The 26988-nt window shown below is 46.5% G+C and overlaps 1 protein-coding gene across 2 annotated transcripts in view; it reads left to right on the top strand.

Annotated features, from left to right (window-relative positions):
• NGF (nerve growth factor) overlaps window positions 1–26091 on the top strand; it is a 51853-nt gene extending 25762 nt beyond the window's left edge. Inside the window, exons 1-4 of one of the 2 annotated variants that reach the window (XM_036015155.1) lie at window positions 5149–5152; window positions 13598–13604; window positions 15703–15826; window positions 24396–26091. In XM_036015155.1, the coding sequence (XP_035871048.1) occupies window positions 24408–25133 (726 nt within the window). In that variant the 5' untranslated portion in view covers window positions 5149–5152; window positions 13598–13604; window positions 15703–15826; window positions 24396–24407 and the 3' untranslated portion in view covers window positions 25134–26091. Of the gene's footprint in view, window positions 1–5148; window positions 5153–13597; window positions 13605–15702; window positions 15827–24395 lie in introns of those variants that run through there. The other variant, XM_028502854.2, reaches the window with a different exon arrangement.
• Window positions 26092–26988: the final 897 nt, after the last annotated feature.

Below are 26988 nucleotides of genomic sequence, written 5' to 3'. Positions count from 1 at the left end.
AAGCATTTCTCCTTGTTCTTATTGTCTTCACAGTTTTCATATTTAATGACTACAGAGAAGTTCGTGAAAAAGAGTTTCTACAAAGTAACTAACTAGCTATCTTGTTATTGAGGAATACTTGGCTTCTGACTTTGTAATTATAAATCATTTAACAAAAAACAAACAAAAAAACTCATGAGTATGCCTTTTTCTCTTTTAGGATTATTTTATTATGATAAAGTCATCCCAAAAGTGGAATTAATAGGTAAAATCTATGGACATTTCAATAGTTTAAAATATTTTTAAATACATTATTCTGATTACAAAAGTTATTTCTGGCTCATTGCAATAATTTAGAAAATATAGAAAAGTATAAACAAATCACCCATAATCCTCTAACTCAACTACTGTTAGCATTTGCTGTATTTCCTTCCAGGCTTTTCCCTCTGTGTCTGTCTTTAACATATGCATCTATTTAAAATTAGTTTTGTTATAATATGATCAAGACTAGGCTTTCCAAATAAGCAGTTATGTATGGTAGTAGCTTCAATGAAGACATGGGTAATATGAGTCGGCTTACTAATGGGGTCTTGTTAGAGCGTCAAGGATGATTTGGGGGCCACCATGATTGCTTCAATGCACCCACAGCCTCCTCCATATCAGCCACCTGTTAGTGACCATCTGCCTACCCTTACTGCCAATAGGACTCTTCTCTACATTCCTCTCAGAGCGACCCTGGCTGAGCTCACACAGGGGCTGTGTTCTAAAGTCAGTGTATAAGAGATCTGGGAAGTGTAGCCAAATTCACCCTCAAACCTCTTTAGGAAGGCCCCACCTTGGAGAATAGCATTACGCCTCTCACTAAGTCCAACCAGCTAGTTTTCCTCCAGTATGGGGACAGACAGCTCTTTCTTCAGTACCAGATGAGGTAGTTGGCTTGCAAAGGCTCCATATTGTTTAAAACATACAAATCTGTAACACTAAATTCACACACAGGCTCGCAGAATGAGAGGTCGATGGGAACTGACACCAAGGGGAGTGTGGTATATGCTGGTCTCCACCTCACGTGCTCACTTTGTGGGACGACATGGAGAATCGCCCTCACTGTTTGCACTGTTCTCCATTTTCTCTCTTTCCTTCCTTCCTCCCTCCCTCCTTCCCTCCCTCCCTCTCCCTCCATTTCTTCATCTGAATTGCTTATAATTGAATACACACAAGTTTAATACTCTTTTATGAGAGGCCATTGTAGTTATTCATCCTGAGTTGAACATGGCTCATGCCGGAATTCCACCTCAGGAGGTAGCCTGTTCCTTCTGCTGGAAATCCTCCGCAGCTTCCTGTTGACAGGAGACCTGTGCTTCTCCCAGTTCTGCTCATTTGTCCCAGTTCTGTCTCCTGGAACGACGCAGAGCCACTTTTGTCCCTCTCACTGTGAAAGCTTTCCTGCATTTGTAACATCCCCTATTCATCCCTTTCATTATGAGGTGGTTTCCAGGTGCCCTGCCTTCCTGGTTTGCCTTCAATGCTTGTGGCACTGGAAGAGAAGGTTGTGGGTCTCTGGCAGAGCCCGCGGTCCCCTCAGCCCGTTCACCAACTGAGTGAGCAGCAGTAACAGGGCAAGGGCAGTGGCGTGGGCAGAATGGCAGAAGCACATCCTGAGACAGCCCCTCTGCGGCTCCCGCGGCCTGCACCCTAGATTTATGCATGGCACCTGGTGAAGCAGTGATGCAAGCCCAGTATGAAATCCAAATACATCGTCATTTATCTGTGTTTGGATTTGGTTTGGGGTTTTATTCATGACAGGGGATTTGATTAAACAAAGTTTACATTATAACAAACTCCAGCTGGATGGAAGCATCAGTGGGAAGCCCCAATTCCCCCGGTGTTGTCTTTTGGTCCTTTTCACTTACCACTTCTTTCCAAGGCATTTTCTCCGAATCTGATAATGGTGAGGTCACTCAACCTCATTTATTTTAAGCCCTATTATGGCACGCCCAGCATGGCAGCTCTGTGATGAAGGGTTTTGTGTTGAACATGTGCACCCTGGGATATGGCCTTGTTCTAACCTATGGAATGAAATCACTGAGTCACTCTGCCAAGGCAATGTTATCACTGGGTTTGGGCTCAAATGGAATTTTTCCAGCAAAAAATTGTATTCTAATAGACTGTTAATTGAAGTATTCTAATAGACTGTTAATTGAAGCAGGATTATCCAGTAAGGTTACCAGAAGCCAGTTCAGTGAAATCTGGGTTCTCTGGGGGAACTGCTAGTGGCTGATTACCTATTGCTTGGGCTCTTTCTCTAGGGAAATCTGGGAATCACATCTCAGCAGCACAGGCAAACAAGGGGTCTGTGATCTGGGCAAGGATTTCTTCCACGTCACTGAAGCTGAGTCCAAGGCCATCTTTAAAGTCTGTTCCCAATCTCTGTCTTTTCCTCCATTTCCTTCTCTCTGGTTCTTCTCTCAGGCTGCTGCCCCTGCTCCACTTCCTTGCCCTTACTCCTTTGCCCTTTAGGTCTCCCTCTTGACCCTCCTTTTTTGGCCTGCTCCCTTCTGTCATTTTCTTGCCCTCTCTCACCTCTCATTTACTGTTCTTGTTCTTTCTCCCACCTCCCCTCCTCTCTTGGTTGCCTTGGCCTCTAGGTCCATTTTTCATTCCACATCTTTGATTCCACATCTTCACTTTCCCTCGATGATGACAACAGGTTTCCTAAGGGTAGGGAGAACCCCAACTCACTTAACTTGTCCCAGGGCCGGTGGGTGTTGGGATGGTCTGATTGCATCTGTTTAGGATACATCCATTCATGCCACAAACATGCATCAAGCTCCAAGTTGATAGGAAAGGAAGTAGGTGTTTCTTCCTCTCTCCCTGACCTGGGCTCAGCCCCAGGCTGGCCTCTAATTGGAAGCAGCAGATCCAGCCCCAGAGCCAGGGCCAAACTCAGCGCCAGTATTACTCAGCTCCCTCATGGTGCCCAGTGGGGACAGGGCCAAGCCACATAATTCATGGCCAGTATGTGCCCTTGTGATGTGCCTGCCAAAATGTGACTGTTGTCCCATAGGTGACAGCCAGTGCTCTCTGGTGAAGAGCCTTCTGATTTGCCCCTTTCTCTTCACACTATTCCTAAGAAGTTAAAAGAAGGTAGTGACCCTGTCTCTTTTAAAGAGTTTCTGGTGGCAGTAGGCTGGCAGGCTGAAGAGACTGACAGATTTTCACCCCAGATCTTACAGTGAAAACCATGCATCTGCTGCACACATAGCAGCATGATTCCTAATATTAAGCCATTAACATGGCAAATCAGAATGAGCAGCTTCTCTTCTGCCTAGGTGTCCTGTCTGTTTTCATAACCTGAGATTCATTCTTCTAGAAAAAGAGCATTTTACCCACTAACAATGAACACAATTACGTCTGCCTGAAAAATACATTAATGGTAACGTAACTCAACCTCCTCTTCTTTGCCTTTGACTCACTTCTGTTCTATGAAGTACTCACTGCTGAGAGCATGAAGCTGGGACAATGGAACCCTGACTGAGTAATTCACAGAGTCCTGGGAAATAGATTCACCAAGGGAACTCACTTCTGGATGCTGGTCCAGCAAGGACCCTTGACATTTGATCCCTTTGCATGTCTGCTCAGTGTTTATTACTTTCCTCCCATCCCTCAAACCAAAGGCACTGCTGGGTAATTTCTTGTTTTAGAAAGTGACAAACAGAGCAGGCAGAGAAAACACTGTATATTTTGGACTAAAAATGAAATCATTAGGGTAAGTTTCTATTCTTGGAGACTGGAATTTTACTCTGGTTCTGATTAAGCTCAACAAAGATATTATATTCGATGTTTTCCTGTAAATGTATGAGATGGTGTTCTAGTGCATGCCCATGAATGGAAATACTAGCAGACCCCACTTGGCTCCATCAGCCTCAGCTTGGTCTTCATACCCAAAAAGCCAACTGACAGAGAATCCCACCCTAGCCCAGAGTGAGTAGATCCTGTCTTGCCTGTGGTCCCCTTCCCTGCCCCTCACCCAGTCTCACAATTAAGAGTAAATCTTATCCAGAAAATGTATGTGAGTAAATGAAATAGCAACATTTCAACATGTATAGATCGCCCAGTAAGAAACAACTGCATGTTTTAAGCATCTATCTTCTGTGCCTACATTTTTGTCAGAATAGTGAGTCTTTCAAGAATCTGTTCCTTGCTGGTTAGAGTGTCTGTGAGAAGAGAATATGATCTGTGGTCTCCCTCAAGGTAATAAATAAGGAAACTCTTGGGACAGACAAGCGGAGAAGTCAAGCTATGATAGTTATAATTAGAAAATCAGTACTAGATTCTAAAGAGAAATTAGTAAATTCAAGAACAGAAAATACTGTATGCAGAATCCTACCCATACATTATCCATATCACAGAAGCAGGAATGGACCTCAACACAAACCCAGAGGACACAGCCATTGCTTCTTTGCATGGTTAGGTTTTGAAGAGGAGTGAAGAGGAGTGGACTGTGGAGTGAGAGACCTGGGCTCTTTTCCATCCTCCCATCCCCTAAGCAGGGTGACCTTTCACTTCCCCACTGCAAGCTGAGCTGAAGTTTCCTCACCTGTAAAATAGGAATAATACTGACCTCAGAAGATTTTTAGTAAGTATTTTAAAAGAGAATGCATAGACAGCCTTCAGTCTAGTGTCTGGCACATAAAACACAATAAATGTTATTATTAGTGGTAGTAATTGTATTCCCTTCTAACCCACATTTATACTAGGGAAGTACTTAACATATTTTAATACATCATATTACATTCCATTTAACTTTACACCTAAAATGTAGGTAATGCTACTCTAATTACTACCTCTCAGACAGCCTAATGGAGCAGGCTAAGGGGACTCTTTGGGGGATTTCTATCCCACCAAGCTCAAGCTCAAACTTGAGTGTTGATATAACTGCCCTTCATGGCCCTAGAAGGAAGAAGCTCCCCACTCAGTCCAAACAAGTGGCTGAGAAACAAGCATGCCTCCTGGGGCAACTATGTGGTGAGCTCCTTCCCCACTGGGACACAAGAGCCAGGAGAGAGCCTGGCCTGGAACTCCCAGGGAATTCCCCTCTTACAAGCCGGAGCCAATCACTACCATGAATCAGTGTAGTCAGGAGAGTACCTCCTCCTGGAGGCTGGGGGGCGCAGTCCAGGAGAACTTCCCCTCCCCGCAGTCATTGGCACAAAGTCCACTTGTCTTCAGGACTGAAGACATAGAAAAACTCCAAGATGGCAAAAACTGTGCACATGTCCTTAACACACTATGTCAGGCAAGTGGAAGAATTTGCCGTGTTTTGGAGGGCCAAGGTACCTAATTAATTCCTTATTTACTTTCTGAAGTGTGTGTGTGTATGTGTGTGTGTGTGATGTTCTTGTGACAGTCATAGGTATTCCTCTTTGGAGATAATTTTATCAAGGTCTAAACTGAATAATGTTGATGTCTACATTATTGGAAATACAAAATTAACAAAAAAAATCAGGAGAAAGAAAATAAAGAACAGCTTCCAGAGTGAGTGCTGGAAAATAGAATAGAATATACAGGAAAGCAATAGCACTGCTTTCCTGTATAGAGTGGTGAACAGACCCAGCTCAGCTGGGAGTTACATGGAACTAAACAATTCATCTACCTACTCTGGAAGGGACTAAATGACCCCCAGGCTTGGCTCTCTCATGGCTCGGCTGATTCTATTGACAGCCTACGAGGAGGTCTTGGGGAACAGTGGTCAGACTTCTCTGCCTCCAGAAAGTTCTTTAATCCTTTGGTGGTGGTGGTGGTGGTGGTGGTGGTGGTGGTGGTGGTGGTAATGTGGTATCGAAGGTGGGAGTGGTAATGGTAATGTAAAATGGTGCAAGAAGTATTGCTGCTGGTGGTGACAGGTGGTGATAGGATGGTGATGGGGAGGAAGTATTGGAGGTGATGGTGGTGGTGATGGGGGTGGAGGTGACAGTCATGGTGATGGAGGAGGTGGCTGTTGGAGATAACACTGTCATGCTCTGTGGATCTGAATAAGATTTGAACTATATAAATGCTGCATCAGACTTGAGAAGTGGGCACAGAAAGGTGAGGCGCCTATGTACTAGCACTTACTGAGCACAATGCACAGAGCACTTGGTGGGACCAGACTTGCCCGTAACTACAGCATGTGCCCTTCAAGGTGATTCCTCTCTTGGGGACAGTGCCAGTCAGATATTCTTAGGAAAACACATGTATATACTGTTCTACTGGTTGTGGGTTTGGGGTGGGGGGATTGTTTTTTTTTTTTTATTTATTTTTGTTTTTATCCTAAGGAAAAGTTTGAATCTATATTTTAGGAATATGGAAACTAGGTCTGTGGAATAAAATGAAAAGTAGAAATAGCTAAAGAGAAAGCTGGGGCCGCAAGTCCTGGACACAGTTGGGGGACAGAGAGCAGACAAAGAGGAGAGCCCATCTTACACAGTACGCCCCAGGCTAGTCGAGGCCAAGCTTGCAAAGAGCCGAGGGTCCTCGCACAATCACACAGGGTGGATCTGGGCCTGGGTTGAGACAGAAGGTGACAGCTGCAGACGGCCTCGTGGCCATGGCCCAGAGGGAGCTGAGGTAGTCAGCCATGCCCCCTTCCTGGGGACAAAGGGTGACACTCTAGGCCAGACTTGGTGGAGAGAGCCCCTGGAAGGCCTTGGGGGAGCAGCCCCCTTCATAAACAGAGGCCTGGTGCCAGCCACTCGGCTGATTCATGAAGGAAGGAGTGAAATCCTACCAAATGGTTCTCATTATCATTACACAGCCTCCACCCTCAGCTGTGTGTGTGCGCTCTGCTTTCTTTCTTCCTTTTTTTCATCTTTTCATGGGTTGTAACTAAACAATGAGGTGATTGCCATCCCAGTGGATTGCACAATATTACCAGCAGAGCTTTCTCCAAAGAAATTCTGGACAAGAAAAATAAGCAAGCTGGAAACAAGGAGGCGTTGGTTTTGCACAGCACCTGTGTGTGCTTTTCAGCGCTTATGATGAAGGCGGAAGGAAGGCGGGCTGAGAGCTAGGAGACTTAGTTCCTAGCAGTGCACCTGTCGCCCCCCCATGGGGGCTCATCCAGGTATCCAGGAATATAAAATAGGACTGCTTGTTATTTCCCAAAATAATATAAAATAATCATTTACTGTGAATAAACTGGTGCAGCTGCATGAAAAGTTTTCAATTTTGTTCAGTAAACATTTATTAAATGCCAAGTCCAGAACAGTGCCACAGATTTAGAAAAACAAAACAAAACTAAGACCTTAAGAAGCTAACCATCCAGCAGGTGTCTAAATGTGTCCCGAATCCCTGGATCATGGAGCATAAATTTAACCATGAGGACACCTTCCTGTTGTATTCCCCTTAGAAGGCAGCAATGACCCCACACCAAGATGGCATTAACTCTCTGGGTCCTGACAAGTGTTTGTGACCCCTAAAGGACACTGTGCTCCCCAAACTAGAGTTAGAGCAAGAGTAGCTTCCTCTGCCTGACTGCGACATGGCTGAAGAAAATGGATCATTTCAAAAACAAGTGTTTCAGTTCCTTACTCAGCATCTCACTAGGCAAATGATTGCAGATAATCGTCCCGCAGCTGCAGACTGAACCTTCTACATTTGCACAGTTGGGGCCACTGAGCACGTGCACAGCCAGCCTTTGCAGCCACGGTTGGGACGCAAAGCAGGATTTCTTCCTGCCAGAGACAGCCAGACGGGGACATGGGATGAGCACAGGGCTTCTCTTTCGGTCTGTACCCAGCCTGCCACTAACTTGTTGCCAGAGTATAGCTGAATGTCTTTAATGATATGAAGAAGAATAGCTAATATTTATGTAGCACCAACAAGGTGCCAGTCACTGGGCTGAATGCACATTCTGTTTAATCTTCTCAGTGACCCCACGGGGAAGGTATAATTATTCTGCTTCTGGAGTGGAGACACTGAGGCACAGAAAAGTTAGGTCACTCACTAAAGGTCACCCAGCTAAACACTGCCAAAAGAAGCCCATGGACTGCAGAGCCATCAGTGGCCCTTGCTGTACAGCTCTAAGTCTATCATTATGTAAAATAACAACTGAGATTCTGAAGTTAGTTTCTATTTCTCTGAGTCTTAAAAACCCAAACTTACCCCTTTAGAAGCAGCAGGATGAGCGGCTGATCTGTGTGTGTGCATGACCGAGTGGGGAAAACTGTCTGCCCTCACGGGTGAATGTCTGATTACCCACAGTGTTAGGAGTCTCTGGAGACAGAGGCACTCTGTGGGCCTCTTGTTAGCAAGGGAGTGAATGTTCCCAGTGCAGTTTTCCTTCTGTTCATGTTACAGTCAAGTGAAACCTAAAAGGAGAAACACTAGAAGGCTGGGAATATTCTGAAGTATAATTCTATGAGACTCAAGTGACTTTAGAAGGGGCAGCAGGTCTTCATCTCTTCTGGCCTTTCCTCCTGAGATTATCAAAGAGTTAGAGGAAACTCCTTGAAAGAAGCTTAAAGATGCCCGCCCAAGAGTCCTCCATAACAGTTAACCACCCTGATGACGTTCATACATTCCCCATCAGGCGTGTGTGTCACTGTGTGGTAGGAGCCCACTTGGGACTGGAATCATTTTAAAGCCATACATGGAAAGTAGCTGAACCAGCACAAAGCACCCCAACAAACACAGAGAAGTGAAGTCTTATTTGCAGCTCTTATGTTAGCCTTGGGTTACCTAGGCTTTGCCTGTGCTGCATGCTTGGACAAAGCTGGGCTGAATTCTCTCTTTCATGCCTTGAGTCAAATTTTCTGGGTGTGAAGTCAGCAGACAAGACAGGAAATAGCACAGAAGAACAAGGGAGCTGGAGACACGGTGGCAGCTGTCACTCCAGCATGGTATGGGGTTAGAAGGCATCTGACGTGTCCTTGGGACTCAGTTTCCCCCAGAGGGTTCAGATGCAGGCTGACTGAGGTGCACCGGTTTTTGCAGTGACACTGAGGTCCAGCTGCTTAAACAGAAATGGCCTCACCTCACAGACACTTTAACCAGTAAGGGTGGCATTTTGCTGGGATCCTTACACTCGAGTCCCATAGCTTGTCCCTCATCCCTCTTGAATTGAAGGATGAACTGACTGCTTGCCTTTATAAAAGCCCCAGAACTCTGTGTGTCTGTTAAGCCAGGATTTTTCCTGGTCTTTTTCAAGGCTATGAATCTTGAGCTTGTCTGGCTTTCCTAAATGACATCCGAATTGCATTATAGACTTATATGTTGTAACACTGCTTGACCCATTGCTTGGAAAACATACCACACACTGAGAGAAAAAGGTTAGCTCAAGAAGAGCTGAGGACATTTAATCCTATAAAACAAATTGAATAAAGAGCTTGGATCCGAGTTTGCATTCACTGGCAACGTTTTGTTTTCATTCATGTACATATGCCCTCCCAGGTGGAAACCTCAATAGGTGCTAGTATTATTGGTTGTAAACTTGACTCCAGCCAACCCTAGAGCCCATTTTTCCCCCCAATCCTTCTGTCTGCTCTTAGTCCCAAATATGGGAACGACAGGCAGGGAGAAGCCAAAAGCAGAACTGAAATGGATCTTTTCCTTGTGGTTTTAGGATCAGCCAGTTGGAACCAAAGAGATGTTTTCTTAGGGTTGCAGAAAAGTTTGAAAAACTATTGGATTGTTTTTGACACTCAAATGTAGGTTTTAGACATATTACTAAAATTTACTAAGCTGATGGACTGTACTATGGCTGTTATTTAGCAGTATGTTCTTGCAGAAATCTCCTGCTCTCAGCTCCATAATGGAAGGCTGCTCTGTGTTTGATGTCTTATCTCCAGTCATGCTGATGGTGTAACTACCCACACTATGACAACTTCTCTGTGGTGCTGGCATTGCACAGCTCATGAATCCAGTCAGGTAAGCACCATGCAGACTGGGGCCCATTACACACAGCAGAACGTCATGCACCATCCTAGCAAATGCTCTTTGATTCTGAGGCTCAAGGTCAACCAGCCACAATGCTTCTTCCTTGAGCTGCCTGACTCTCCAGGGAGATGCTAGGGAGGATTTTATAATTTATCCCAGAATCTCCAAGGGAGCCATAGGACCATTTCTTTTTTAGGGAAATGTGGCAAGGCCCTTTGGAATTGTCAGTATTGAAACTCCCAGTGAGAAAGAATAGTGGTTTTACTGAACCTGAATGTCTTTCTAAGTCCTTGGTGCCAGATGCACTATTTTCCTATTGGATGTGCCAAAACCACTAAATAGTTAAAACACATCAAATCATCTCAAAATGGCCAAAATCGAATTTTTTTCCCAAAAAAAGAGTTCCTACTCAGCAAACTTCACAATCATAATCTATAATAGAAAACTTCTGATTGGACTAAAAATTAGGAAAACAGACTTGCAAGGCGAGATTCTAAATGTTCTCTTTCTGTAAGGCGCAGAGTAAGATTCAATGGAAAAAGGAGAGAATGGAAGGGGCAATGAAAATTACAGCAATGGCACCAACAATTATTATTATGTCCCCAACAACAGGCTCTTAAGCTCAACATCTTTAGTAAGTTTTTCCAATTCCCAGGCCTCTAGCAGGTAGAAGTGAGGAGTAAGGAGAGTGAAGTTCATGTCAGCTGTTCTAGCACCTTTGATGTGCTGTAAACCAGGGGTCCCCAAACTCCAGCCACAGATCAGTAGCAGACCAGCACTGGTCAGGGCCTGTTAGGAACCGGGCCACACAGCAGGAGGTGAGCTTGAATGCAAAGCCTTGAGTCATCCTGAAACCATCCCCCTGCACCCTGGTCCACGCAAAAATTGTCTTCCACGAAACTGGTCCCTGGTGCCAAAAAGGTTGGGGACCAGTAGTGTAAGCTGCTCTTGGAACTGGCCTGTGCTTCCAAGCACATGTGAAGAGTCATCCAAAAGATCTTTTTGGTTAATCACCCCAAAATCTTTGGTATTAAAAATGTTAGCCAATAACCGTCAGGCTTAAAAATAAGCTAACCATAGGTCTAACATCAAACAACATTTTCAGTGACATGCAAGGAGTAAAAAGAAAACCTTCCAATTCACAAGTATCAATTACACCTAGACAGTTGGGGGATAAGGTGGGCAGGGGAGATAGGGAGAGCCTGCAAGCTATATTCTCACACCTCATTGCCTACAGTGCTACCACACCTGCACTTCACATTTGCTGAGCTATGTTAATTTCTCAATAATTTCTCTTAATTACTAGCTCATCAAAGCCAATGTCAAACATCCTGTTCATCCTGTACAGCAGTGATTCTCAGCCCTGGCTTGTCTTTGGATCCTTACAAAATACTGAGAGCCAGGCAGCCCTCCAGATTAGTTCAATCAGAATCTCTGTAGATGGGTCAGGTGTAAGGAGCTCATAAAGCTCCCCAGGTGATTCCAGTGCATGGCCAGGGCTGAGGGGCCACCACTACAGAGATTTGGGGGCAGAGGAGGGCAGCAGAAAGTGGGAGCAAGGGTGTAGGTAGAATCTTCCACGGAGTTCAAGCCTGGAGGAATTTGGAGGGTGCTGATTGAAGTTTGGAGGCTGCCACAGCTGCCGCTGATGCCCTTGTCTCCTGAAAAACTACCAGCAGAGGCTCAGTTGCCTTAAACTCTATATTGATTGGATTTTGAATAATTTGCCATTAATCTAAGCTTCTTGGCCAAAATCAACCAAAGTATCACAGGGGCCTTGAGAAAGTGAAGGGGATGCTGAGGCAAACATCATACCAGTGATGAAGGCCATACTAACAGGCTTAACCTTGGGTGGGTAGGGGGGTGGTCTTCAAAAGAACCCCTAGCTCAAGCTGACTCAAGGCTGGTTGGTCAGGGGTTCTGGGGTCGTGGGTTCTGGGAGCATGGTGAAGACACAATGTTGACAGTAATGTAGAAGGCTATGGGCTGGCAGGCAGCCCACTGCAGCAGACTGATGCTGGGCTGGCACCCTCTCTCGGCCCTGGATCCCTCACCCCGTGGGGAAGTTGCACTTGGAGGGGGACCAGAATGGGAGCCTCTAAAGGAGTGGTTCCAAGCTTAGGTGTGTATCAGAATCATCTGCAGGGGTTAAAACACAGATTGCTAGGTCTATGGGGGAGCCTAAGGATTTTTCATTTCTAACAAGTTCCAAGATATTGCTAATACCCCTATGTACCACACTCAGAGAATCACTGCTTTAAAGCACAAAACCCAGGACAGGACAGGATTGTCTGGGTCGAGAAGAGGCACTCCAGATGTCAATAATATTCCTTCATGCCCTTAGAAGGAATAGAACATGATCCCAAGATGAGCTGGGATTGATTTTCATGCACGTATGCAAGTGTGAGAGCCTCTGATTAAGTGATTACCTCATGAGAACAGACAGGGTTTTAAAAATAGATATGCATTTGGGTTGTTTGTTCCTAATATTTTTGCATTAGAAACTGGTAATATTTAAATCAGATTTAATTTTAGAGTTCCAAACCTTTACTAGCATGAGACTGAAAACGATGACAGTAATATCTGTGAAAATCACTTAATGTGTCAGTATTCTGGACAGTGAATTGCTCTCTCTAGTAGCAAACCACCTCTATCTACACTGAATAAGAGAAGGCCGTGGGCATGGGAGATGCCAGACAGGGTCTTAAATATAGCAATCAGGCATCTCGATGTGGTTGGCAGGGGACCCTGGCATGCACCAAAGCAGTGTGGCCCAGAGGTTGCAGACATAGGGGCAGGAAACCTTTTGTGGTGGGTTTATAGCTGGTCACCAAGAAGGCAGGTCTGCCTGGAGGTTGTAGTGATTTTTTATTGAGATCAAACTTCTCTCTACTTCTAATCATCTAGATTGGAGGCCATCCTGGCTTATAGCAGAATGTCCAGAATATTTCTAGGGAGAGTCACTCTTACTTCCCTGGTTATTCCCTAGATTAAAAATAGAGGCTTTTTTGTGTCACAGAGGAAGTTACAGTCAGTGGGTGGGCCACGGCAGCGAGCTGCATAAGCTCTCAGGCACCTGCTGCTGTATAAGGCCCCTCACATACTCCTCTCACCTCCCCCAAACCTCTTTCTAAGTCATGTTGGACTTCTTGGCAGTTCTTGAATTCTTGGGCTCTCTGATGCCTTTCCTCCACTTCTTTCTCGATGAACTCCTATTCATCCTTAAGAACCCTGCTCAGATGTTGCTTCCTTTATGAACATGTCTCTGGCTAGTCTGGCCAGACAAAACTAAGTCCTCCTTCCATATCGTGTCTGCTACACATCATACTTATCACATTGTGCTATAAGTGCTTGTTCCTGCACTTGCCTTTCCTTGCCTCTGGATTGTTTGCTCTTGGAAGTTAAGTGCTATGTCTTATTCTTCATGTCCCTAGCTCCTACCACAGTAGCTGGCACAGTTTAGTGTTTAATTAATGATATAAATGAATTCCAGTGTTTGCATGGGGAAAAGCACTCTTCAGTACCCAGTAGGAATGTGGGCTGGAAAGCATTAACACCCAAAGAGTCACAGACGATCAGAGCTGGAGGGGACCTTAGCTATCACCTGTGGCAGTTTCTCACCCTATGAAGGAGGAAGCTCAGAGATGCTTAAAGATACAGAGTGACCTACCCAAGAAGGACAGCGAACTGGATCAGAATGCAGCCTTTGGGTTCCTGCCTAGAGCTCAGCCAGGCTCGGCAGAACACCCACATGGAGAGTTCGTGGACTAGATCAGCTCTTTCTGCCCACGTGTGATAGACCCAGACCCCATGAGGCCCACATCTCACTCTGAAGTATGTGACACCTTCCCTTTCCAGCGCTAGATCCAACCCAGAGAGAGTGAAAATGTTCTTTGCCACAGAATCCAACCATTTTTAACAGTGTCTGAGTAAGTGTTCATCTCTAGGCCTGAACCCCAATGGAGTAGGAAGGTTTTTCCTGGTACTTTTGAAGTGAAAAAGGATGTTTTAAGCAAAGTGGGTAAGAAAGAGGAATGGAAACACCCCAGTTCTTTTTTTTATTTTTTTAAAGATTTTATTTATTTATTTTTAGAGAGGGAAGGGAGGGAGAGAGAGAGAGAGAGAGACAGAGAGAGAGAGAGACAGACAGACAGACAGACAGACAGACATCAGTGTGAGGTTGCTGGGGGTTCTAGCCTGCAACCCAGGAATGTACCCTGGCTGGGAATCGAACCTGGGACACTTTGGTTCCCAGCCCGCGCTCAATCCACTGAGCTATGCCAGCCAGGGCAACACCCCAGTTCTTAATCATGATTTCTAGCAGCAGGAGAACAATTTTGGGGGCCTCTTCTATCTCCCCATCCTCTGGGTCCTCCATGTGAGGGACTTGGAACCATAGTGTCTTTATTGACATTTGCTTCTGTAGCACAAAATAAGAGGGTCAAAGGAAGGCAGGAGTCCACACTGGGAAAAGACATGATGGGGAAAGGGGCTAGGGGGATTGGAAAGAGAATATGGACAGGAAGGATAACAATATCATTCTAGATTTTTTTCTTTTGTGGGGGGCTACCCTACCCTACAAGTTCTGCCATAGACACAATAGTTTACTCATTCATTCATTCATTTTTTTAAAATGTCATGTAACTCTTCTGCTTAAATCCTTCCACTCCCTTTCCATTTTCCTTAGGATAAAACCACAGTTACCAGACTTGGCTCTTTCTGTCTAACTCATTTCCCAGGACTGTTCTCTACATGCTCAGCAACTTTGACTTGTTTCTACCTTGAGGCCTTTGCACTTCCTATTCCTTTTGCCTGAAATGTCCTCTCCCTCATTCCTTCTCATCCTTCACATTTGAACTTAAAGGCCATTTCTTCAGAGAACCCTTGATTGAGTATCCTGTCTACAGCAGCCCCTCGGTACACTCTGTACTTGCCCTCTGTAATCGCACCCCACTCATATCCTTCATGGTACATGAAGAATCTGAAGATAATCTTGCTTATTTACACAAGACTGTAAGCTCCATGAGAGTGGAGACCTTGTCTGTCTTATTCACTGCTGTATCCCCAGCACCAAAAATAGTGCTTGGCACATAGTAGGTGCTCAGGAAATATTGAATAAATGAATGAAGCACAAACATATATAAGGTTTATACAAGTGAACAAATAGGAACCTTCCATTGCTTCTAGGAACTACAACCTAAAACCGAGTAGCATTTTTTTCTCATTGTGTGATCTCCATAGCTTCTGACTCCTAAATTTTGGCGTGGTTCTCGAGATTCCTGTCCAAGTCCCGTAAGAGCTCACTGTTATCTGTTGCATGGTCTGGTGTTCCATCAAAGTGCAAATTTATTCTGCACTGTCAGGGATTTTCCTTCTGTGTAAGGTACCTGAGGCTGGCCCAGAGGTGGGTGTACCACATCTGCGTGAGTGTCACGTACAGAATAATACCCATTCTGATGCCGGGTTAGAGGTCTGCTGGAGCAGGACTCTGCTGTGAGGCTGGAAGCACCTACAATGGGGCTTACGCCACAGACTGTGTCTAGGCAGAAACCAAGAGCGTTGGCACAAGAGTGAAAGGCAGGTGCCACTCTATGCTTGTGCAAGGTCAGGTCCCTGGCAGTTTGGGTAGCTGGGCTTGAGCTCCTTCCTGAGCCCTGCTGCTGATAAAATCCCAGAACTCAGGGAAATGGTGTTTGTCCTATTGGCAAACAGGACAAACATCCCTCCTTGCCTGCCTGGGGCACAGGTCTCTGTTTGCTTGAGAATGTGGTGAAGTGTACATCTAATGCCAGCTCTTTCCTCTCACAGAGTCCTGGCCCGTGGTCGTGCAGTCCAGGTGGCTGGATGGCATGCTGGACCCAAGCTCAGCTCAGCGTCCGGGCCCAATAACGGCTTTTCCAAGGAAGCAGCTTTCAGTCCCGGCCACACCGAGGTAAGTACCTGGGGTGTCTGTCTTACCAAGGGTCTTGACTCTGGAGCTGCCAGGACAGCTGAAAATGAGCCCCAGCCTGAGGAAGGGGCATTGGATCCAACTGCTGATCATGGGGCTCCAACACATGTGATACCCAGCCCATCTGAGAGATGTGCTCTCAGGCTGGCCCCATGGCTTCCAGGGACATGCTGGGAGTCTGAGTCACCCATGTCTAAAGTAACAGAACACAGGGCCTCAAATAGACCCAGAGTACTGGTCAGACCCCCCACATAGCTGCTGGCCTGTCGGAGCAGGCAGCCTTGTGAGATGGAAGGGCCTTGATCACTTTAATGCCCTTGGCCATGGAATGAAGCGTGGGGAGAGCTCCAGATCTGCAGACAGAGGCTCAACTCTAAGTTCCATTCCCTCCAGTTTTGTGCCCATGGTCAAATTACTCTTATACCCTGCCTGTTTCCTCCTCTATAAAGTGGGAATAATAAGGCCTACCTCCCAGGCTTGTTGTGATGGTTAATAAGACAATTATGCCCAGTAGGTGATCATTTCCTCTTAAGATGGGTCTCTAAGAGTGAGCATCAGTAGATTCTGTTTCCATTCTGTCCTGCAGCAGACCAATACATCCGCAGATGCTGCACCTGCTGGTGCTTTCTGGCTGCATATTTCCATCATGGGCATTTTAGAGCTTTTGAATTGAGTTTACCTGAGGCCCAGGAACCTGATAAACTAGATTTTAAAATAATTAAATATCCAAGTGTTCCCTGGTATCTGGACTTGTGGCCTAAGGGCAGTAAGACTTATAGTCCGTTGAAAGGAATTTTCACTTTGATGTTGGGGGCTGAGTAAACACACCCCAGGACCAATCAGTTACTATGTGTGTGGGCTTCAAGCCTCTGTCCCCTGGAAGGTGCTAAGCAACGTCAAGTGCCCGCATGTGGAGGCTGCCTCTCACTAGGTGCATTACCCCCGATCTCTTAGCCTCTCAAGGCCCATTTCTCTGCTCTGTAAAGTTCAGTGATTGTACTAGGTTAGTGGTTCTCAAAATGTGGTTCTCAGACCAGCAGCATCAGCATCACCTGGAACGTATGAGAAATGCAGATTCTTGGGCCCCACCCCAGGTCTACTGAATCAGAAACCAGGGGTGGGCCCAGTAGTCTGTGATTTAACAAACTCTCCGGGTGTTTTCCATGCACTGCTCCTCTGGACTTGAGAAGCTCTGATGTCCCCTCCATCCCATGCTGCCCCCTGGGAGATGCTAGCAGAGGCGCTGGCTTCTCTTCTGTCAATGCCTTTCTCTGCTGCAGCCTTGGGCTCCCTCCCTGGGGAGCTGAGGAGCCACAGAATGCCTCTCATGCACCAAACAGGCCCCGACAACTGAGAGGGTCTGAGTCTACAACTGAAGACAGCAGCCAGTTTACATTTACAGTGGAGGCCAAGTGTAAAACAAGACATGACACTTGACCCACTGTCATAATGTGGCAAGTGAAACGGAGGAGGAGGCTGGATTTCCTCAGCCACAAGAATTTCCTCTCTCACTAACACTCAGGTGACCCTGGTTCCCTGATCCAATCACTAAGAGCTCTTGGTATCACTCTGTCCAGGCAGGAATGATCTTACTCCCCTTGGCAATGTAGCTCCAAAGGCAGGTTGCCAAGCCCTCCTGTTTGGGCCAGTTGCTTACCTCTGTTTAGCAGCTTCATCACCTAGGCAGGTGAGACCAAAACTCTGTGTGAAGATCATTCACCTGGTGCAGGAAGTTTCTCTTATTATTGGAGTGTGTGAGCTACTGAAAATTAGCTCCGGAATATACCTCTGGCCCAGGAGAAGGCAGCAGAGTTGGGCAGCCTGTTAGTAACTGGATAAAAGGCACCACTGAGCCCCACTCCCCACCCACCGCCACGCTTAGTCATTGATCTTCCCTTCTGGGAGGAGCAGAACAATTACAGAACATTCACACATTACACGGAACATGTTCCTTCCTGTGAGCCCCTCATTGCATCTCCCCCAGATAATCATTCAGCTCACAGCGTTTCACTTAGTGGAGCCCTGGTGGGGGCCGTCATCATTTCAAAGGTTGTTTTTAAAAATAATTAAATGAAAGTTCTCCCCGGGGCTCACTTCAACCAAAGAAAAAATGGTTGTGTTTTGGGTTTTTTTGAAACTGTTGTGCTTTACATCACTAGATTAGAAAACACACTTGTTTGTTTGTTTTAATCTATGGATGATTTTTTTAAAGAAAGCCTTTTTAATTTAAGATTATAGGGGCACATTATTATAAGTCAAATAAGTGGTTTTTAAAGACCACCTTTTCATCTGAAACCCAAATGAGAGATATAGTTGCAACATTTTCAAACCTTAATGAAATTGTCCACAACGCAAACCTCTGCTGGGATGACATGCCACCAGTCACCACATGCTATGTCCTGACAGTGAGCCCAGAAGTCGCATTAGACTGTCAGAGCTTTGTGAAGGCAGCTCAGCAGAGTAGGAAACCTCACACAGGCAGACCTCATTTCATCATGTTTTGCTCTGTTGCACTTCGCAGATACTGCATTTTCACCCACAGTGAGGCCACACCCTCCACCAGCCAAATATCACAACTCACTGAAGGCTCCAATGATGGTTCTCATTTTATAGTGATGAAGTATTTTTTTAATTAGGTGTGTACATTGTTTTGCAGACATAATGTTATTGCACACCTCATGGACTACAGTGTAGTATAAATATAACTTCGATATGCACTGAGAAACCAAAAAACTTGTGTTCCTCACTTTATTGTGACATTCGCTTTATTGTGGTGGTCTGGGGCTAAACTGGCAGTATGTCCAAGGTAATTGCTTAAATTCAAAGAAGGTCAGAGCTGGAAGCTACCTTAAACATTACCAGTCCGATAAAGAAATTAAGGAGCACAGAAGGAAGGAGATTTGTCCACACATTCACTGATTCGTATCTGGGGAGTTACTTGTGGATGCTAGGTCACCTGGACACAAAAGACAAACAGGATGCTTTTTTTCTGCTTTCAGGGAGTTTGCCCTCTAGGAGGGAAGGTAAGAGAAGAACACCAGAGTAATAACAGAGACTGAGGGAAATGCTTTTAGAAATGGAAAAGGCAGAAAGTTTGTCTCTTTGGAAAGAAGAAAAGCTTCCCAGTGGAGGTGGCATTTTAGTCAAGTGTTAAAAGACAATAGGAAGGAGTCCAACCAGCAGAGGTGGCAGCAGAAAAGACAGGAGAGGCAGAGGGGACTGTGGCTGGTACAGAAGACTCAGAAGGGGACCAACAGTGGGGAAGCACAGCACAGGTGCCATTGGGAGGAGTTTACCTGGAATCTGACAGGAAAGAAGGCAGCCAGGGACTGTCAGGCCGAGCAGTCCCACTGGCTCAGCTGGGCAATCGACCCAGCACTGGGTCCTTTGAGCAGTCTGATGTGGTTACATGAGGCAGCCAGGGATAGCAGGCACTGGAATGAGAGAGATGAGAGTGAAGGGCATAAGTTGGGATACTGTGCCACGACCTGAACCAGGAGCACAGAGGTGAGAAATTACTTTCAAGAGGTGCTACTGACCAGAACCAAAAGGGCTGGCAGAGTGCAGAGGAAATAACAGAGTCCAGGGTTGGAGCTGGTAAGTGAAGGAATAGTGGTCCCAGTCACAGAGACAGGAAAATGTGGAGAAACCTGTTTGAAGGATAGGGAGAGGTGTTTGTAGGAGATTGTAGCTGTGACATGCTTTGTAAATCAGCAAGGGGCCCCAAATGGGCTGCTGTTGTTGAGGAAAGAGGAAGAAGGGGTGATGACCCCAAAGAGGACTCTTTCTGGCATCTTGCTTTTAAAATGTCAGTATCCATGGAGCATTGCCCATTGGGAAACTGGCTTTCAAAAGACAAGACCCAGACCAAGCATTGACTGTGCAGAAGTTTCAGTCGACTCCTTAAAAGAGGGTGAGCACACCCAAAGGGAGACTGGAGTGAGGGAGACCTTGGAAATGGAAAACAGGGAGCATTGTGCCCTTAGTACCAACGAAACCCTAAGTTTCAGTCAATTTTTTTTCATTTCAGTATCCAAGTTCTAAGTGTTACTACTAATTTGTATATAAAGGGATGAATATCGGTTTCATTTCTTTTCCCTTCATCTACCTGATAAGGGATATTGTGGACTGAGAAGCAGGAGGAAATGAAACACGAAAAGGAGCACAGGTAAAGGGCTTGGATTCACTGCCACCTGAATGGTGAGCCCTGTAACAGTGGGTGGGACATGGGCTGCACGGCCGCTGGTGGACAGAACCAGGGCGGTCAGAAGTGCAGATGTGCCCCCACCCCCTGCATGACCGGCTGGAGAACTGGAGCAAACACAAACATTTTCAAAGTAACCAAAGAGAAAAGAATGTGGTGGTTTTGTTCTTGGTATCTCACCAAAGAGCTGTCTATATCTAGCTGCAGAAAAGCACAGGACTAAGGAGAAGAATGCATCGCTTGAAAACATAAGGCATGCTGTATTTGGCCATCTGTATAAAATCCAGAGAAGCCATGCACCACGGTGGGAAGAAGGCAGATGGGGAGCTTCCCTGGCCACCCCTGTTTACTCTTTCACCCATACGCCTTATTGTTGTTGAGGACCCACTACAACGCCAGGCACTGCACATGGCCCCGGAAGTATTTAAAGGCAAATGGCTTCTGAAGTGCTATCGGGGAGACAGGCGTGTAAATAATCATCCGCAAACTTCCGGCCAAGAGGGAAGCGTAGGTGGACACACTGTGCCTCCTCGCACAACCCAAATTAAGGACAACAAAAATTTAGAAACAAAAAAAAACAACCAGAACAGACAGAAAATTGAACAGTACAGAAGTTCGACAACCATTCATCCAGACTGGTAAGAGGGGCAGAGTCCATTCATCCAGACTGGTAAGAGGGGCAAAGTCGGAGGCAGGAGGACAGAGGTCGCGGCAGGAAAGAGTGGTGGCTGGCAGACATGGCGCACAGGTGGTGGCTAGCAGACCACGGGCGTGGGGAGGCAATGGGCAGACCCAGTGAGGTGCACAAGGCAGCTAGCTGTCCACAGTTACACATTTGCACGCAGATAAACCAGGTGAAAATGGGCAGTGAGATAGACTGCGCAACCCAGGGCCTCAGCACCAGGATATAAAGCCTAAAAGCACCAATTGAAAAGACTTGTGGGGGTTGAGATACAGGGAGAGACTCCCAACTTCACAGGAGAGTGCGTTGGAGAGACCCACAAGGTCCTAGAATGTGCACAAGCCCACTCACCCAGGAACCAGCACCAGAAGGGCTCAATTTGCTTGTGGGAAGCAGAAGAGGCAACTGAAATCCAAGGGAGAGCAGAGCAAGTGCCACTGTTCCCTCTCTGACCCGTCACAACCCAGTGACTGGGTTGCCCCACCCTGGTGAACACCTAAGTTTCCACCCCTCATATGTAACAGGTGCGACCAGACCAAAGGAAAAAAAATATGGCTCAAACAGAACTGAAAGCCTCACAACCAATACTTTTAAGCGACCGAGAGATGACCAACCTATCAGATGCACAGTTCAAAGCACTGGTGATCAGGATGCTCACAGAATTGGTTGATTTGGGTGGCAAATTAGATGAAAAAATGAAAGCTACACTAAGTGAAATGAAGAAAAATACACAGGGAACCAATAGTGATGGAAAGAAAACTGGGTCTCACATCCATGGAGTGGACCAAAAGGAAGAAAAAAATATGCAATCAGGAAAGACTGAAGAAACAAGAATTCAAAAAATGAGGAGAGGCTTAGGAACCTCTAGGACATCTTTAAACATTCCAACATCCGAATTATAGGGGTACCAGAAGGGGAAGAGGAAGAGCAACAAGTGGAAAACATATTTGAACAAATAATAAAGGAGAACTTCCCCAATCTGGCAAAGGAAATAGACTTCCAGGAAGTCCAGAAAGCTTAGAGAGTCCCAAAGAAGTTGGACCCAAGGAGGAACATGCCAAGGCACATCATAATTACATTACCCAAGATTACAAATAAGGAGAGAATTCTAGAAGCAGCAAGAGCTAAGGGGACAGTCACCTACAAAGGAGTTTCCATCAGACTGTCAGCTGATTTCTCAAAAGAGACCTTACAGACAAGAAGGGGCTGGAAAGAAGTATTCCAAGTCATGAAAGGCAAGGACCTACATCCAAGATTGCTCTATCCAGCAAAGCTTTCATTTAGAATAGAAGGGCAGATAAAGTGCTTCTCAGATAAGGTCAAGTTAAAGGAGTTCATCATCACCAAGTCCTTATTATATGAAATGTTAAAGGGACTTATCTAAGAAAAAGAAGATAAAAAATATGAACAGTAAAAAGACAGCAAACTCACAGTTATTAACAACCACACCTAAAACAAAAGCAAACTACGCAAACAAATAGAACAGGAACAGAACCATAGAAACAGAGATCACATGGAGGGTTAGCAACAGGGTAGTGGGAGAAGGAGAGAGGGGGAAAAGGTACAGAGAATAAGTAGCATAGATGGTAGAGAGAAAATAGAGAGAGGGTACAAATAGTATGGGAAATGTAGAAGCTAAAGAACTTATGACACATGGACATGAACTAAAGGGGGGGAATGTGGGTGGGAGGGGGTGTGCAGGGTGGAGGGGAATAAAGGGGGAAATGGGACAACTGTAATAGCATAATCAATGAAATATATTTTTTAAAAAATAATCATCCGCAGCTAGGAGGTGTGAGAAGGTTATGCACAGAAGACAAGGGAGGTGCACACCCAGGGACGGAGCAACTAACTGCTGTGACACAGCTCTGCCCTCCACAATGTCACAGCCAATAAGGAGACAGGCTCCAATTATCACACTTTGAAAGAAGCCCAATAGAGGAAAAACAAGGTGCTATGAAAGGAAATTGGTGGAGTGAGCTCGGGGACTGGCCAAGCAGACATATAACTGAAGAAGACCAAGCTTTTGACCACAGGAAGTGAGAGTGACTCAGAGTTAACTCAGATTTTGTGAGTGCCTATTTAACCTACCAACAACCCTGTGAAATGGTGTTTATTATCCACTTTTATCAATAAGGAAACAAAGGCTCAGAGAGATTAGTGGCTTCCATTTGCTAACAAGTAGCCAAGATAGGAATCCAAACAAGGTTTTCAAACCCCAGATCCAATGCAGACTTTTTTCACTACATTGATTTAGCAGGAGAGAACATACACACACACACACTGTCTTCTGAAGTTGAGAATGGAAAGAGATCTCTTTTGATTGGGTTGATCTGAGAGAGCACCCTCAAGACAAAGGTGGTGTCTATGCCAGGCTGGACAAGTGGGAGGGTGTAGAATGACCAGGGGACGCGGGAGAAGGGGTAGAATTAGAAGCTTGAGCACTCTCTACCGGGGATGCTCTAACCTACCAAGAAGATCAGGGGTAGCTTCACAGAGGAGGTGACATTTGATAGGAACCTCCTGGTGTGGACAAAAGCTCACCAAAAGTCAGCTTAAGAACCCAGCAAGTTCCACAGGTTACGTGACCTGGGTTGTTGGGGTTGATCAGTGGCGACAACCATATGCAGCACGGTGTCCTGTCTGGCACATGCTAAAGAGGGGCTTGCACTGCCTTTGGGGACAGATATAATTATGCCATTTGGTCTATACAAACAACAAAAAGAAAAGACATGTTGAAGAATGAAAGAGAAAGTGAGGGAGGGAGGAAGGAAGACTAGAAGGGTGGACTGGCTCAGTAAAGGGTCAGATTTGGATTCTATTTCTGTTCCAGTGTTTGCTAGTGACTTTAAGCCTGCATTAATCTTCTGTGGATCACTTTCCTTGTGGATGAAAGAAAGAGGATGAATTCTAACCTAACTCGCAGCCTAATGAGAAATTAGAAGTGAACATATTTGAAAAGCTTCACAACACAAAGAGGAAACGTTATCAGTATCATGTTTATATGTGAGGGCTGCTGGCCAGATAGAAGGACCAGCTAAGATGGTGTCAGAACCACACAGTTTTTGCTCAGACATGATGCTTCAGGGACCCATCATAAGGGTCCAGAGTCACTGGTTCTCCGAACTGACACCGTGCTGCTTCTGTGAAGAGCATGTGGTCATGCTAAGGCTTCCAGACAAGTCCCAGCCCACCCTCCCCTCAGCCTTCCCAGCGGAGTCCAGAGGGGGAGGAACCTAACTCACCTCCGTGCCTCCAGTGCACAGTGTGCCGGCACTGCACCTGCACCGCCTGCTCAAGGCTGCCTCAGGCTGGTGGGCAGAGAGCTCCAGGGGTTCTGTGAGTGAAGCTCCCAAGCTCAGACCAGGCCACAGGGCAGAATGTCAGGTCCTCTATCCCTTCCTAGAGAAGTTCACTCCTTACAGGATGGCCATATATCCAGGTTGTCTCAACAGGTCCTGTTTATGCCTGTTGTCCTAATGTCACTGTGGCTAGCACCCCCTTTCACTTTCATAAGTATTCCAGTTTGAAGGGTGAATTCCAGGGTCACCTTGCCCACCGACTGACTCCCAAGTAATCCTCTTGGGAGGTCGATTCTGAGCAGCTGAGACACTGCCTTTGTACAGGCATCCTCGGTGAGTAACCTTATTTCTGCTCCATTTCAGGTGCAGAGCGTAATGTCCATGTTGTCCTACACTCTGATCACAGCTCTTCTGATCGGCGCCCAGGCAGACACGCAGGCAGAGAGCAATGTCCCCGCAGGGCACGCCGTCCCCCAAGCCCACTGGACGAGCCTCCAACACTCCTTGGACACAGCCCTCCGCAGAGCCCGCAGCGCCCCAGCCCGGGCAATAGCTGCCAGGGTGGCAGGGCAAATGCGCAACATCACAGTGGACCCCAAACTTTTTAAGAAGCGGCGACTGCGTTCACCTCGTGTGCTGTTCAGCACCCAGCCCCCACCCGTCGCTGCAGACGCCCAGCATCTGGACTTCGAAGCCGTTGGTGTGGCCTCCTTCAACAGGACTCACAGGAGCAAGCGATCCACGTCCCACCCCATCTTCCACAGAGGGGAGTTCTCCGTGTGCGACAGCATCAGTGTGTGGGTGGGGGATAAGACCACGGCCACGGACATCAAGGGCAAGGAGGTGATGGTGTTGGGAGAGGTGAACATCAATAACAGTGTGTTCAAACAGTACTTTTTTGAGACCAAGTGCCGGGACCCCAACCCTGTGGACAGCGGGTGCCGGGGCATTGATGCTAAGCACTGGAACTCGTATTGCACCACGACACACACTTTCGTCAAGGCGCTGACCATGGACGACAAGCAGGCTGCCTGGCGGTTTATCCGGATAGACACGGCCTGTGTGTGTGTGCTCAGCAGGAAGACTGGGAGGCGAGCCTGACCACACACCAGCCCCCACCCACCCCCACCTCCCCTCCACACTCTTCTGGGCCCCTCCCTACCTCAACCTGTAAATTATTTTAAGTTATAAGGACTGCATGGTAATTTATAGTTTATACGATTTTTTAAAAAATCATTATTTATTAAATTTTTGGAAGCATCCTGTGCGCTGGCACTCCAGTCATTTTCCCCAGGGTGACCATCTGCAAGTCTGGGGTCCACGCAGGGTGCACTGTCCACAGCAGTGCCCCTCAGGCCTGCCTGTCACCCTCAGCCCACCCCTTCCGGCACTACAACTTCAGGGAAGGCTCACTGGTTTGAGCTGTTAGCCTAAACTGGGTGTGATTAGGAAGGGAGGTCTGTGGGATTGCAACTTTGTTCTGCATTCCAGAGCGAAAGCTGCCTAATCCTTGGATTACCTGCCCCCCAGCCTGGATCCACGAGCCTTGATTGCTCCATTTGGGAAGTTAGTGGGGCCTCATCAGAAGGCTCGGTCCTGGAGCGACCGGCTCATTCTCTGTAGACAGGAGGAGACTAGCACCAAGGACCTGTGAGCTGATTTGCTTCTAACGGATGATCTTTTTGCTGAAAAGCTATCTGGCAGAGCTGTAACAAAATAATCACATGAGGCTTGTCACGGTAGATCTGATTTCATGTTAAGATTGCCCGAGTACTAATGGCTGGTTCTCTGGTTTATCCTCGGAGGCTCCCTACAGAAAGACTTCATTACCCAAGGAAATATTAGGGCCTCCAACACTCTTGCTACCCGCTAATGGGCTCACAGCAACTTCAAATGTCAGCCCAGATGCAGGTGAGCCAGAGACCTGCCCTGAAAAATAATTGAAAATCTCTTAATTCTAATTGGGTGATTTCCACAAGTGACCAAAGGTGGACAGGGTCATGGGACCCTCAGAGAGATGGTGGGGAGAGGAAAGACAAAGATAAATGGAGTGAAAGCCAACACAAATAAACCAGGTAAGATGAGGGTGGGGGTGGACCAAGCCCAAGGGAACAAGGCCTTTCTGCTGCTTCCCACAGGGGAACCAAACAGGAGAGAGAAGAGAGCAGAGAGGGTGAGAGGAGGGGAAAACAGAGCAGAAGAGGAGGAAGGGGTCATCTCAACTCTACCAGCCTCCCCCTGCCTCCGAGAAATCCAGCACCCTGGGCAGTCTTCCCTTTTGGTGGGGTGGAGGTGCTCCTCAACACTGATTACATCAAGAGCATGTTGTCTTAAGAGAGGGAGGGAGGTGACAGAGAGACTCCAGGATCCAGCCCGAAGCCTCAGATGTCACCTTCCCCTGTAACTTTTTTGTTTGTTTTTTTTGTATTTTCCCTGAAGGCACAATCCCCACCTCCTCCCCCCACACCCCTCAGCAAACACATACACACAGAGCACTTAAATTGAAATGGAAATTTTGCTTTCTCTACCCATCTTACCCCCAGGGTGAAATGCCTACCCTAGTTTTTATGAGAACAGGCCCAAATTGTCCCTCTGATATAAAAAGCAAATGATCATCCTTATTCCTCTGTAATTCTTACTGGCCCACCCCACCCCCAACCCAATCCAAATAAGGCAAATTAGAAACGTGGAGAGCTTTGGCACAAGAGGAATTTGATTAGGGTGAAAGCATGATGACATGTAGCTTGTTTTTCCTATTAAAGCTACTGCAATTGGAATGAAGATTTATGTTAAAGGAACACCAACCAGTACACTCTGTGCTAAGATACTTGGTCAGATAAAGGCTGCAGGGTGGGAGCCCTCCCACAGCCCTGTGTCTGTGGCCTACACTGGGATCCAGTGCCAGGGTCCTTGGCCTTCCTGTCCCTGCTTAGCCAACAGCTCCTAGGGCCCTTTC

This window comes from Phyllostomus discolor, chromosome 14, assembly GCF_004126475.2.
Source record: "Phyllostomus discolor isolate MPI-MPIP mPhyDis1 chromosome 14, mPhyDis1.pri.v3, whole genome shotgun sequence".
In the NCBI taxonomy this organism is placed as follows: domain Eukaryota; kingdom Metazoa; phylum Chordata; class Mammalia; order Chiroptera; family Phyllostomidae; genus Phyllostomus; species Phyllostomus discolor.
This window is presented reverse-complemented; position numbering and strand designations above follow the sequence as displayed.